Raw genomic sequence first — 14,901 nt, forward strand, 5'->3', positions numbered from 1 at the left:
GGGATACAAAATAATCAGTCCCGTGTAGGGGTACAATCTTAAACTATGCTTCCTTGGAAAGATCCTTCGTTCATGATTTTTGTCATCTCCGAATGTCCACATTTTTGCTTGCAATGATAATTTGATCCTTCTATGACTCGAACAAACTCTAAAACTCCCAACCCCAAGTGACAACGGTTTGTTAAACAACGTATACATCCTTCAAATTTAAATATATAAGTATGATTGTCTTTTTAATGGCCAATGGGCCAAATAGACACAAGGTGGGCTTCTAATGAGTCCAACACGCCTTGGGTGTTGGGTCAACTTAGTTCAAATGCGCTAAATCTTGGATTTGATTTCGCTCTAGGCTAGTTGACTAAGAGAGGCTTTCGAGAGACCGGGAACCCAAGCGAACAACTTAGGCTGAAACTCACGACAACCATTGGACGCCTGATGTACCAATAAATTGCCGATCATTTCGTAAAAGAGTCGAGTATAAAATGCCCGGCTGCGATTATGCAGAAACCGTTCCTAATATACTATACATACAAGTTGAAAACTGTCATGAATGCAACAATTTATAATTTGCAAGAATTGAAACAAGTAACACTTAAAATACATAGCCAAACAAATCAATTTTAAGGTTAGAACCCATTCAACTCCCTAGCAGAGTCTCCATTTCTGTTTTATTTAAAAATGAATTTAGACTAGTTTTAGAGTCGCCACTTAATTTTTAAAGTGAAATTAAGAAAACTATTTTTTCCAAAAAAGATTAAAATAGAAATCTAATGAAAATATTAAAAAGAGGTTTGGGGTTCATATTAGCATTTCGGGAAGGATTTGAAAACACCCGAAACGCCCGCTAACGTACGGTTATCTGGCAATTAACTATTTGGCTAATTATTTTTAAGAAAGTATACAAACTTGAATTAGAGAAAAGTAAAAATATTTACTTAATTTTAAATTTTTAATTCAAAATGGTTATTTTTTGGGGAGTTGAATTTTTGAAACCTTAAGATTAGCTTTAACAAATAAACACATAATGACAATTAAGTAGATAGGGAAAGAAGATTTGGGCCCAAGTCTGGATCTGTCCGCCTGGGCCAGTACTTGGGCCTGATTTTAGCTTTTTGGACATATGGCCCAATAATTGGTACCTGTCCTAGAAATTTGATTTTTATTGGGCCTTAGGCCCAATTCCACCTGTCCTAGAATCTAACAAGATAATAGATAAGTGGGATTAGCCTCAAAAGTAACAAAATACAACTTCTGAAATTAAGAGTGGGCCCTAGGCCCAATCTTTTCAATTTTTTGATCTGCTGCATATTCTTTCAATTTCGGGACATGTTCATTGATTTTAATGGCCGACTGACTCGAATAAAAAAGGGAATTTCGGGGGCTTCATGGCCCCTTTGTAAGTGCAAAGATGGAATCCGTGAAGACTCGGGGCAGATTTCACATGCAACAAAAACGATAATAAGAATTAGTCAAAGGCAAATGACATGGAACAACTAACAAATTAATGAAAGAAATTTATCCAAAATTCAGATAATGAAAATAAGATAATCAATATGCCAGGGATTGCTAAGAAAAATAAAACAAATTCAAATGTGATATTCAAAATGGCAGTGAACAATTAAACTATCTACTAATACGATCATTCAACAATTATCTCATGGCACATGCTATTTGAGCCTTTTCCTCACAACAACAAAAAATAAAAATAAACATCTAATTCATAGAGCATATTAAAACTCAAACAACATCGAGGGATATTTTTAGCAAATCAGAACATACTCAAATAAAACATTTCAACTCCCCTTGCAAATAGACTAATGAGAACGGGCCATAAACAAAACGAACTCTCATTGCTAGCTAAATTTATATATTTAGAAGCTTGATTAAATTGGACAAAGACATCCCTACTACTTTTTTAAACCTTCAAAGGCAAAATTGTACACATAAAATAGGTAAAATAAAAATAACTATAAAAAAAATACTATTTACCGAGATGAGCTTTCCAAACCAATCGTAACAACAAGATACGAACAAATAGTGTCAAGATTGGGACGTGAAAAAAAAACTAGATGACACAATTATGGACAACAACCCATCACTATCTTAGCTCCTCCTTTTTTAGAATAATATAGCCATGATACACTGTCTCAAGAAGCTATAAATAACAAGCAATTTTTTTAATTAAAATCTGGGCGAAATGAAGACAAGAGCATGAATCAAGCGGAACCTGCTATTAGAGGACTATCATGAGACTAAGAAAAATGGAGAAAATATGAACTGTTACATCCAATGAACAATAGATACAACAACATTCAACCTCCAAAATTAGAGCTTCTGTCTGTCTCATTTTAAAAAGTAGATAACAGTAACATTAGCAGAACTTAACAAAGACCTTTAATGCGAAACAAAAGGATAACTGAACGAAAATCGATTCGACAATATCCAAACAAGAAAATGAGAGAAACCATCACAAATGAATTCAAGCAAGGATACAGAGAGGCGACAACACTTAAAGCAAGACGGCAAAATTTTGAATCCACATTAGCATTACATGACCATACAGTAACGACTTTACAATGTTGAAACCGACATGAGAAAGATGAAGGGAATATTGGAGAGGGCGTTACCTTTTTCCAGGCAGCAAACGGAACAGACGAGCTAGAATGCACTTCCACCACCGACTTCAAACTTCCACAAACTCGAACGAGCAATGAAAAGAGTAAGGGAGTGAAATTGAATCCAAAAATCAATCCTACTCTCCGTTCTCGAGTGTAACTTTCTCTGATTTATGTATCTATTTCTCGCTTCTTCACTTTCGCAAACTAAACTTTCTGTAGAATTTTCTACTAAAAAATGCCAACCCCTTTCATTAAAGAGGAAGAGGTTTAAATAGGGGAAATTCTAGGGTTATTTGGGGGTGGGGGGGAAGGGACGAGAGTTTGGGTCATTTTTCCATTCGAAATTTGAATTCCTCTTAAGGATAAGGTTGAACAGCTGGAAATAGTACCATTCTCAACGAAATGAGAATGGTATCCGTCCGATTTCGAGCAAAGGACGATTGAGCACATGAGATGGGAACATGTTGGATGATTCTCGAACGGTCTTCATCTACGGAATGGATAAAGGAGAAGGGGAGAGCTACGCGGGTTAGGTTCGCTGGGTTGCTGCTCGCTGGACTTGGGTCGCGTCTGGGTTTTGCTAGTTTTTCAGCGTGAAGAAGATACGGGTACAAGGGTCGTCTGGTTCTTTTTGTTGTTGTCTGGAACGTTATTGTATTGCTGATGTTATTGTATTGTTGGATATTAAAAAATTGGGCTTGGGTCTTGGTATGGGCTGTAGAAAACAGATAAAGTCCCCAAGTTTGGTCTTTTAAAGGGTTGAAACAAATTGATAGATTGTGGCTAAAATTGTAATTAAATAATAACCCAAGTAAATTTCAAATGTAACCAAATTGAATTTAATCGATGAATTTGGTCAAAACTTACACAAGACGAATTAACACAAATTTATTAACGAGCTTCTTAAACTTAACGAAATGAAATAATTAACTTAAATACAAACTAATTAATTCAAAATTATAACCATAAATTATACTAATCTAATTTAATAAACTATTACTAAAAAAAATCTTCTTGAGATCATAAAATATACTAATTATATACATAAATATTATAAAACATATATATTATTTAAAAATTATAAAAGCGTAATTAAATGGTTGGGTTGTGTTGTGAATGTCGTAGGTCTAGTGGGGTGAAGTCTGAGTAATCTAGGATTGTGCTAATTGTTGTATTTTACTCTATGATGGAGCGGTTGACGTTATTTTTAAGGGCAAACGACGTCAATTGGCCAATCTTGGCCAAATCGGGGGAAGTTTGAGTACCCTAAGGGCATGGGTAGTATGGGTCTTGCTTTAATTTCATAATGTAAGTGTTTGATTTTGATTTCGTGGGCTACAGGCTTGATTATGAATTACGGGGTAAAAAATTGGCACGTTGGGCCATTTGGCGAGTTGACTCGAGCTCGCTGAAGGGCTCGACGGTTCGCAACTCGTCCCTTGGATCGCCCTTTATTTAGTTAAAGGTTGAGGTTGTGTTTTGGAACTTTCGGCGATACGCCTACGCTCGCCGAATTCACTCGGTGACTCGCCAAAAGTCCCTTCTGATTGCCCTTCTGCGCCCCTAATTCCCATAATTATTCTGTAACTTTCGGCAAGCTACTTCTAGTTCACCGATTGGTGTCGACGATCCGCTGACTGGCCCTAGACATCATCGACTAGCTTTGCATTTTGAACTTTTTGATTTTGGAACTTTCGACGAGCCCGACCTGGCTCACCAAAGTGATTCAGCGAGCCCGACCTGGCTCGCCAAAGTGATTCAGCGAGTCTTTCTGCAACAATTTTTCTAAAAATTTTCTAATGTTTTTCACATGGTTTTGCAGGCATGGCTAGACCCAAGGTAGTAGGTAGAGACATACCGCCCCGGAAGCGGGCACATGGAATAACGATAAATGAGGAAGCGACTGCTTCCTGGGCACCGGCTATAAAACTACCTCCAATGGGAAGTAAAAGCAAGGGCAAGGCGCCCGTGGTTGTGACACCTAAGGAGGAAAGCTCAGATAGTGAGGGGGTCTACGAAACACACCTCACCACATCTGGCAGTGAGGGGGACACTTTGAATGATTCTTAGGCTTCTATCTCGAAGCTTGAGGATGATTAGTTACTACAGGCTCCCAGTGCCTCCTCCTCCAGATGCAGCTCCAGCAGAGACAGTGGTCCCAGCACCACCAGTGCATGGTCCTCCTTCCCGGCCACTCAATCGATTAAAGGCTGAGGGCTTGAGGACTATCTTAGAGGAGAAGAGATCCATATATTGGTTCGGGTTCATCAGCAGCACCATTATGCCATCCCAGAATGAGTCCATCCTCAAACACCCGAAAACAGCCTGTCTAGGATCTATCATTGCTCGCCATAAGTTGAATTTAAGGTTGTTGATTAAGCAGAAGATGGCCATGAGGGCCAAGCAGCTCCAAACTTCACTCTCATTTCTAGTGTTGATCACCAAGTTGTGCAGACGGTCCTGTGTTCCAAGGGACAAGAAGAAGGATATGGAAGTAACACATACCTCCTCTACTGACATCCGGCATATAGAGGTTGATTACATGCGGGATGAGGCTGACAGGAGGAGGGCAACATCGGTGGATACATCCCTGGAGGTCGACGTTGATATGTTGCCTTCAGAGGCAATCATTCCACCTCAGAACAGTGGGCCCTCAGGTAAATCTGGACATTCTACTTTTGAGACCCCTAGTACATCTGTTGCACCCCCTCCCACTAGATCTTCTACTATAGCTGCTTCTATCTCCCGACCCACTATCACTCAAGCTATGCTTTACAAGATGGTCCATTTGGCCCAATCTACTGATGTGCATGCCTCCCCGGTAGAGGTTGATATGTCTGGGATGATAGAGCGGGTTATTGCTGCTACCTTAGCCCATATTAGGGCTGAGATGAGGGAGTATGGTTTTCAGAGATGGAGGGCCACAAGTTGGCATTAGATGCCCCCGCAATCAGAGTTGAGGCTTGTGAGAAGGGACAGTGAGTTACTGATGTGTGATGGCCTTGAAGGTCGATTTTGTGGGGCAGCTAAAGATATGGACGAGTTAAAGTCCACTGACATGTTGATGTTGTTCAGAACGGTGGAGATTCCCGAGGTCCCCAGCACAGATATTCCAGCTTGTTTGAAGGTGCCTCTAACTACTATCGAAGATGAGACTAGAGCTGATGATGTTATTTCTGAGTCTGAGGCTGAGACATACGAGAAACAGCTTGGTGTTCATGAGGAGACAATTTATGAGGATTGGGTTGACTTGTAGGGTGCCATGTTTGAGACTTCTAGGCAGACATCGCTTCTGGACACGTCTATGGTGGGCACCAGTGGAGCCAATGATGATGTGACACCAGGGACTAATGCCCATACAGAGGGAGTTGCCGACATGCAGACTTCACCCCAGGCCTAGCCTGGCTGGATGACTTTTTGCCTCCCTTTCTATTCTCATTTTAGACTGATTTTGTTTTTATTTGCATTTGAGGACAACTGCTTCTTTTTTTTGGCGGGGTGAGGTATTTCCATACCTATCTCTTGTGGGATGTTTTTGTGAATATTGGTGTGATTTTGGTGTTTATATATATTGGCTGTTGATAAATTGTGGTTGTTGATAATTGTGGCCCATTGTTTTAGTATGAAAATGGTTTTGAACCGAATTTGAAAATTGATGCCACCTCTTTTGTGTGTGATTGTGGTTGTTCTTGTGCAAATTTGAGTGTCGGTTGTGGTCAATACCGATGACTTGAATAGTGCTCTTAATTGAACAAAATGACTGTACGGCTACAATGAGCAAACTAAGTTACATAGGCAATATGTGAACTTTTAGCATCTCGTTGTGACTAGCCGATTGTCGATTAAGTCTCCTGTGATGAACATTGCATGCTAGCTAGAAAGTGTGGAGTCTTGTTTGATAATTGTGTCAATGCCTTGTATGGTGAGGTTGTCTTGAACTTTGTGCTTGATGACACCTAGAATTTGTCACATTGGTTCGATTGATTGAGTGAAGCAAGCAATTGAAATGATCTTAGGAAATTTTTTTGAAGAGTGAACCAATTTGACAATATACCTCTTTGTTGCCAACCTTGTGAGAAGTGTGAACCTTGCTTGGTACCCTTTGAGTCTATCCTTTGCTTTGGAAGAAACTTGAACAACTTTGACCTCTTTATCCCATCACCTATAACCTTCATGAAGTATTCGTTCGTTTGAATAGCCAACTTAGGCCAAAAACCTAAGTTGGGAGTGTGGTGAAAAAGAAGGAAAGTCAAGAAGTGTGAAAAATTTCCCCTTGATGGAGTGTTCTGAAAAAGATGGAAACCCTCCATGTAAAAAAAAAGAGAGAAAGGAAATGAAAGAGAAGAAAAAGGTTGAAAGCGAAAAATGAAAAATGAAAAATGAAAAAGAAGTGTTGTGAAATAAAGTGTGTGAAAAAAGTAAAAGAAATGGGGCATCCGGTGATTCATGCCTAAGTTGGGGTGTGGTGAAAAAGAAGGAAAGTCAAGAAGTGTGAAAAATTCCCCCTTGATGGAGTGTTGTGAAAAAGAGGAAACCCTTCATGTAAAAAAAAGAGAAAGGAAATGAAAGAGAAGAAAAAAGTTGAAAGCGAAAAATGAAAAATGAAAAATGAAAAATGAAAAATGAAAAAGAAGTGTTGTGAAATAAAGGGTGTGAAAAAAGTAAAAGAAATGTTTAGTTGAATAATGGGGTGAATTATGAACATGTTTGAATGTGAAAGAGAAGGAGAAAAAGTGATTTTCAAGCCATACTTCATGAAGGTAGAAGCCACTAAGCCTAAATGACCATACCTTTTACACTCAGCCCCATTACAAGCCTTAAAAAGACCTTTGTGATCTTGAGTGAGCTGAAATGAATGTTGATTGGAAAATAAGGGCAAACATATAGGTGGAGTCATGCATGTGTTCATCTTTGTGAGTGTGAGAGTTGCATGTGATTTCGAGACCTTAAATTTTTGAGAAATTTTGTGTGAATATGGAATCATCTTTGTTGTGAGGGTATTTGAATACCTTTGTTGAGCGTGAACTCGCATTTAAAGCAAGCATTGTGAGCTTGAGTACTCTTGACAATGGTGAGTCACAATTTGAATCTTTGAGTGCACAATTGAGCATTGTATATGTAGTTTGAACCTTTTTGTGTGCATTTATGTTGTCTTAAGCAACACTGTTTGTAGACATCCTTGTTGAACTGATGATCTTGAGTTTTACTTGAGGACAAGCAAAATTTTAAGTTAGGGGTGTTGATGAGTTCGAGATTTCGACTCATTTAGGGCTTTGTTTTGATAGTTTAAGTGTCCTCAAATGCATAATTTATGCTCTAAACTGATGTTAAGGTGTTGAATTTCCAGCTATGAAGGCTAAGGAGCAAGGCAAGGACACTATCAGGCAAAAAGGAACTAACAAGCTGAAGAAGTGAAAAAAATCGATCCTGGTGATCCCTTAGACCACTTGGCGAACCACTGAGTGGCCGTTTAGCTTGCCCAAAGTTCTAGCGTGCCATCCCTGGGGAAGAACTAATTTGGCGACAGGAATGGGGAATTAACGGATCGTCTAATGACTCTGCGATAGCAACCTTGATCGCCTAAAGTCACATATCCCTGAAGAAAAATGGCCAATGCAAACCGGCGATGGATTGGAGCAAAGGGCGGATCGCCGACCTAGTTGGTGAGACGCGACTTACTTTGCCAAATGGCCTTTCAGGCCAAAAATTGGGAAACTATAAATTTAAACAGAAGAAAAAGAAGTTTTCCAGTCTTCTTCCAGTTCCCAAAGTTTTGATTCCACCGTTCTTATTTTTCTTTGAGTTTTTGAGACAAAATTTTGAGGAATTGCAATTGGGTTTTCGAATTAATTCAATTTGGAGCATTGTAGAAACTTGGAACTTTTACCCAGCTCATGGTGAATATAGTTGGTAATTGTTTTTCTCTTTTTATGATGTGTAGCTAAAACCCCAATTCTTGGGGTGTGATCATGTAATTATTGGCTTAATTAGCTTATGGGTATTGTTGTTTAATGATTTAATTGTTGTTTTAATGTGGGTTTGATCGATAGTTGAGTAGTAATTCATGAATTGTAGTTGCAAATACAATTTTAGCAGAGAGAGGTTCTAAAACCAAGGTTATCGATTAATGATTATAGCGTGTGGGTTATTATGGGTTAGCTCGAGAGAGTGAATCTTAACTCGCTCCTACCTATCTAGCTCGAGAGAGTAGATACATTAAGGTTTTGGGCTATTTTGTAGTGATAAGCTTGTCGAGGTTCAAGAGAACTCACCTGAATCACAGTAGTTGTTCGAGAGAAAACTATTGCACTTATGGTCTAGCCTACCCACAGTGATTCAACAAATTATTAATAAACTTCAATTACCCATATAGCATAATTAGCCTATAATCAATCACATTCCGAGAATTCCTCTTAATATTGTTGAAACCCCTGTTTTCGTATTTGTTTAGTTGTTAATAACAAACCAATCCCCCCATCTGATATTTGTTGTCACCCCTTTCAATTTAACTACATGCTTACAATAATTTCTATTCCTACCACCAATTAGATTACATTTGTAACTTCATAAATGAATTCAAACTTGTACCGCTCCTTGTGGGTTCGACCCCAACTTTTCGTTGGGTTTTATACTAGATTATGATCGCCCACACCTAGTATTGGATGAGGTGTGGTTGATCGTTTATCACTCCCACTCGTGGCTATTTGATCATTTCGAGGTTGAAGACTTGGTGAGTCTTCATATTCCGAGGACCATGCCACTTTTACTATGCTTTTCTTATGTCTTTAGTTTTCAGACGTTGTATGTGTGTATGGATTACGTCCCAACCATGATGGATAAGATGGGTTTGTCAAGACTAGGATTAGACTTCTGCTTGTATATCAAATTATTATAATATGAAACTTTCTACCTTTACTTCTCGTATTTCTATTATGTTGTGTTGTATGTATGTCAAGTGGCTTGTGTAAGGCCTCTCGAGGTCTTATACGCCATGTCACCTCCATGATGTACTTTGGCTCGTGATAATAGAGTAAATAATGGATTGTGATTGTAAAGAGCATCACACCTGAATTGCACAGGTGGATTTAGTGTGCTGCAAGAAAGGTCTTTGGTATCCATCAGGAAATTCTAGTATTTTGAATGAAAATATGAACTGTGAGAAGGAAAGCATACAAACTTAACCATGAAATAGCCAATTGAGTGCAATAGTAAGCACCAGAGTTTAGTTAGGTGGTTATGTATTCTTTAAAAAAAACAAAATCCAGAACATATATGGAAAATGAGTTGTAAGGAAGTGTAAGATTTTGTAGGGGATGAACATGGAAATAGTTGATATAGCGGTAGGGTAATAATGTGGCCGAGAAGGATAAAGCAAAGGAAGATGTAAAAATAGAGAAGCTTGAAGAGATTTGTAGACAACACTGTAAAGAGTTGCCTTGTAATCTTGGTGGGATCAGCTACCTGACCGCCTTCTCTGAATAAATTTTCCAATGTCTGAATATGATTATCGAGATTATGCTTGGATGTTCTGAAGATTGAAATGAATACAACTATATTGATTGTACTCACGTGTGTCACGCTCATATATGTAAAAGAAATTCTATACTCTCAATTTGGAGTAATATTGTTTGTGTTGTTATATTATATGTTTGGTAATGGTTATTCAGTTGAGGATAGATTGAAAGGACGAGTGACATGTAAAAGTTGTTGTTTTGGTTTGTTTTTAGATGCCGAATTTTGTGTGAAGGAAAATAGGATAGTTTGAAAGTTACAATCTTGACAAGTTCAGGAGAAATTTATGGAAACAGGAATTTGTGGTGGCGTTTCGCACAGTTTTGGAGATCAAACATAGAGGCGTTGTATGAAAGATGTTGGGGAAGATACAGGAAGAACAATTAATCAAGGTTACCATTGCGCTACAAATGTAAGACAATAGTTTTTCCTACCAGGGACAAGTAGAATCACCTCGGGCAATAACATCATTCAATGAAGAAAAAAGATCTGCCTATTTCCCAATATAACAAAATCTTCTCTTCTACTATCATGTAATTGTCCACAATGAACTGCTGCAACATTGTAACCTAGAAGATAATAATAGGGTGTGCAACTCTGCACTAAGTCTTTGTTGTTCCTGAAGTATATAGTAGAACTAACCATTAACGTGTTAATGACATCCAATAGAAGCTTAGTAGAACTAACCATTAACGTGTTAGTCTTCTCTTCTCTTCTATTTCATTTGTTTTCTTGTTATATTCCTTGTCCTTCTCCAATTAGTGACAACCTCAACGCTCACACGTTTTACAGTATACAGAGTATGCCAATCCTGAACAAAGTCACGCTAAGAATAAGTAAACAGTACGATAAGTCACAATAATTGTCAATTCAAAATAATTAAAAGATATATGAAAAGCTTACGGTCAAAGATAGACTTGTTTAAATCTTGAAATCCGAAAAGTGCCACATAATTTGGGCCGGAGAGAGTAAAATAAAAGAGAATTCTGACTTGTGATGGCGTCACGTACCTGGGATTCTCTTTTATATAAATATATTTGATATATAAGATAAAGATAAATAAGATTGTAATTTTTTTATTTTTTTTTGTAGAGCTTAAATTAAAGGTTGTATTGCAAGAGAATGTTCATTTCATAATATTGTGAACCACTCTTAAATATTTTTCCGACAATGATGCGGAATCACACAAACACAAAAGTTTCATTGCATGCCTAATTCTTTGAAAACGTTATGATCCTTAATTTTTCTCTTTTATGACTTAAAATTCATAATTACAAACATAGGTGGACTTCCTCTATTAGGCGACCTGCATTACAGGCGTCTTCATATATGATTGTGGATGTTATTGAAGAATTAGAATATCCACAATGTACAAAAAGATAAGTTCGCTATGGATAAGTTTATTGATGTCAATGATATTATTTTGTGGTGAGATTCATGTAGGGGCATACTTGGGCATAAATTGGGGGAGGATGGCAACACAAAAGTTTGTTCCATCAATGGTTGTGGATTTACTCTTACAAAATGGAATTCCAGAGTTGAGACTTTTTCAACCAAGCCTTCATGTTCTTGATGCTTTTGCTGAAACCAATATTGGTCTCATCATCACCTTACAAGAGAACTTTTTAAAAAATGCTATCGAGCAAAAACAAATTGACGACTATATTCATGAACGTGTCAAGGTTTATTCCGAAAAAGGAGTTAAATTCAGGTAGATGTGATGAATTTAATATTCAAAACAAGTAGATTATTATTATTATTATTGTTTCATTTCCAGATTTGAACTCGAAGTTATTGATTTGTAGGTATGTGTACGTGGGGAACGAACCCTTTACAAAATCATTGTATATGAAAAAACAATTTAATGGTACTATCCGTTTCCTGAATATGACGAGAGTTGCCCTTGATAAATTCAACCTCCCAGATATCAAAGTAACAACTCCTCATTTCACGGACGTCTTAACAAATGTTAGCAAGCCATCAGAAGGTGATTTTCGAGAAGACATAAAGGGGAAAATGTTGGGATTTCTTGATAGCATTAACAGAACTGGTGCCCCTTTCGTTATCCATATGTTCCCAATCTATACGGTTTATAGATACGGATTTGATGTGGACTTTGCTTTCTTTGATAATAAATCCAAGTTCAAAATCGTAGATGGCAATAACACTTATACTAATCTCTTTACTTTCATATACGATACACTTGTTTCTGCTCTAGCAAAGGCAGGTTATGGTGATATGGAGATTGTTGTCGGACAAATTGGTTGGCCTACAGATGGATATGTGAGTGCAAGTGAACAAAATGCTGAAAGATTTCATCGCGGACTTCTTAAATATATTGCTAAGAAGGAGGGAACTCCACTACGCCCAAATAGAGATATAGATATGTATCTCCTTGGCTTAACAGATGAGAATATGGTTGTTACAGATTATGGACCTTATCAACGACATTGGGGTATCTATAAGCACGATGGTGTTCCCAAGTACAAAATTGATTTCACCCTGCAAGACCGAGATGTCAAGCCTTCCATTGCCAAAGGTACTACTTATGTTCAATTGTGTCATAATTCAACATGAATAATTTCCATATAATGACTTGTTAGCTATATATATATTGTAAAAAGGTACCGTGCGAATGCCAAACAGATGGTGTGTGTTTGATGGTAAAACGGATCACAATGAGACCCTAGTGTTGCAAGATTACGACTTTGCCTGTGAGAAATCAGACTGCACTGCATTTGGCTCTGGTGCAACGTGTGATCACCTCAGTTTCATAGAGAAGGTCTCTTATGCATATAATATGCTTTACCAAATGGGTAATCAAGATATGAGGAAATGCAAGTTATTAGGAGCAAAGATGACCACAAATAATCCTTCCACTCCAGACTGTGATTTCCCAATTGAGATCTTAACTGCAGAGGTGGTGGATGGTGGATCTGGATTAACCAAGAAATACTAACCAATATATACACATACATTGCTTATTTCCTTCTTAATTTGCTTTCATGTATGATGCACATTCTCCATGATTTTGAGTATGCTCTGTGAATTATTGATAAATCTATAGAATCTCCAACCCTTATATTGGTCAAATTGTTGGTAAATCATGTTAGTCTCATTATTGCATAGTAAGAAGGTGGCCAGGAGGACCAAAAAGAAGAGAATCCTAGGTGGTTCAAACGGTTGTCAAGTGTCAAAAACATACATAAACAACCTTTCTTTTTTTTAGTTTCACAACTAAACTAATGGGAGCGTAAGAAACATACTTCAAGTAACATGTGATGGTGTTTGTATTACACTCTCTCTTTTATTAAAAAAAAATATCACATAGAAAACAATCCTACCGTGGCAAAAAGTTAAAAATTAAAATGAAGAACAAATCAAATTAACTTATATAAAAAGAAAATATAGAATAAAATGGAGAAGGATGTTGATAAATATTAAGAAGGAGGAGGAGGAAGAAGGAGGAGGAGGAGAAGGAGAAGAAGATGGAGGAGGAGGAGAGGGTAAAAGAAAATATGCAATGGAGGTGAAGAATGGAATCTAACCGATAATTTACTATCAACTCATTCAGGTACGTCCATTATACAAACCTGATGAGCCTATATGTCTCCTAAAGCCTCTCGGACCAATTAAGAGGTCATCACTTGGGTGTCGAATTAATTTATTCATTCATCAAAAGCCTTACGTTAGCTATTCTATCTCTAGCTCAAGCTATTAGATGGAGGTTGATAGCAGTGCCGGCTCAATGCTTATAAAAATTAGGCATATGCCTTAGGCCCCCAATTTTAGGGGCCTCTAATTTTTACCACGATAAATTATGTGTTAATTGTTTTTATAGAAAAAATTAATTATCCAAAGCAAATGTATTTTTCTTTAAAAAATATATATTATTTTATTCTCCTTAACCTCAATCAAATAGAAGAAATCAAGAAAAATGTTGTTTTGTCTTCTTACATTCTCTTCACTAACTCTCGCGTTATAATTTTCTAGACTCCTTTTATACTATATGTAAGTTAGAGCTCTATCAAAAATATGAATCAATAGTAAAAATCATGTTTTGGATAAAGTGAATTACAAGTCTGTTTAGATTGACTTATTTCATGTGTTTTTAAACCAATAAAAAAAAGGTTTATAAGCAGTTTGTCAACTTATTACTTATAGAACAATGTTAACAATTTATATAATAATTGCCTCAGCTAAAAGATTTTAGGCCTTTAATTGAAACTTCGCTTTAGGCCTCCAAATACGTTGAGCCGCCCCTGGTTGATAGCTCCAAATCACTGTTAATAATCATTTTTCTAATCTTAACCTCTTTTGTCAAACAAGTCAAAATACAGACAAGTTCTTAATGTTTCCAACCATTAAAAAGCAATCTTTACAAAAGAACCATAATATGCAATGATCACCCCCTCTGTGATAAGATTAATTTTAATGTAAATAATCTATTATCATTATCCCTACTCTAAGTTCCATAACCCTAGTTTTCAGTTAAGTTACTCATAACTAGTTATAAATAATAACTAGTAATATAATTTAAACTACTAAGGAACATTAATATAAAAGAAATTAAACAACACCTTTGATTAATGTAGCTCTTGCAAGAGAATTTTGTTCGCTCCACAATAATCGTCTAAGAAAAACTCTATTTAAACCCTAAAAACTAAGAGCAATGAATCTTCCTATATGCTATGAGTAATTCCTATCTTTTATGACTAATTTGTAACCTCCTACTTATAATGTCTAACTCTAAAAATGTCATCTTAATGAC

At 37.0% G+C, this 14,901-nt stretch overlaps 1 protein-coding gene across 1 annotated transcript; it reads left to right on the plus strand.

Moving 5' to 3' along the window:
* Positions 1-11,428: 11,428 nt before the first annotated feature.
* On the plus strand, positions 11,429-13,089 carry LOC125817309 (glucan endo-1,3-beta-glucosidase 8-like). The gene is made up of 3 exons (XM_049496845.1): positions 11,429-11,841; positions 11,936-12,669; positions 12,755-13,089. The coding sequence occupies exons 1-3, from the start codon at positions 11,498-11,500 to the stop codon at positions 13,087-13,089; spliced, it is 1,413 nt and encodes a 470-aa protein (XP_049352802.1). The 5' UTR covers positions 11,429-11,497.
* The last annotated feature ends 1,812 nt before the right edge of the window (positions 13,090-14,901 follow it).

This window comes from Solanum verrucosum, unplaced genomic scaffold (genome assembly GCF_900185275.1).
Source record: "Solanum verrucosum unplaced genomic scaffold, falcon-dt-bn FXZP01000122.1, whole genome shotgun sequence".
Lineage (NCBI taxonomy): Eukaryota > Viridiplantae > Streptophyta > Magnoliopsida > Solanales > Solanaceae > Solanum > Solanum verrucosum.

Bases quoted from the DNA above. Each gene is read 5' to 3' on its own strand.
- LOC125817309 (XM_049496845.1), top strand. From the start codon at position 11,498: ATGTACAAAAAGATAAGTTCGCTATGGATAAGTTTATTGATGTCAATG. The intron at 11,842-11,935 runs GTAGATGTGATG...ATTGATTTGTAG, and splicing joins GAAAAAGGAGTTAAATTCAG to GTATGTGTACGTGGGGAACG. The intron at 12,670-12,754 runs GTACTACTTATG...TATTGTAAAAAG, and splicing joins CAAGCCTTCCATTGCCAAAG to GTACCGTGCGAATGCCAAAC.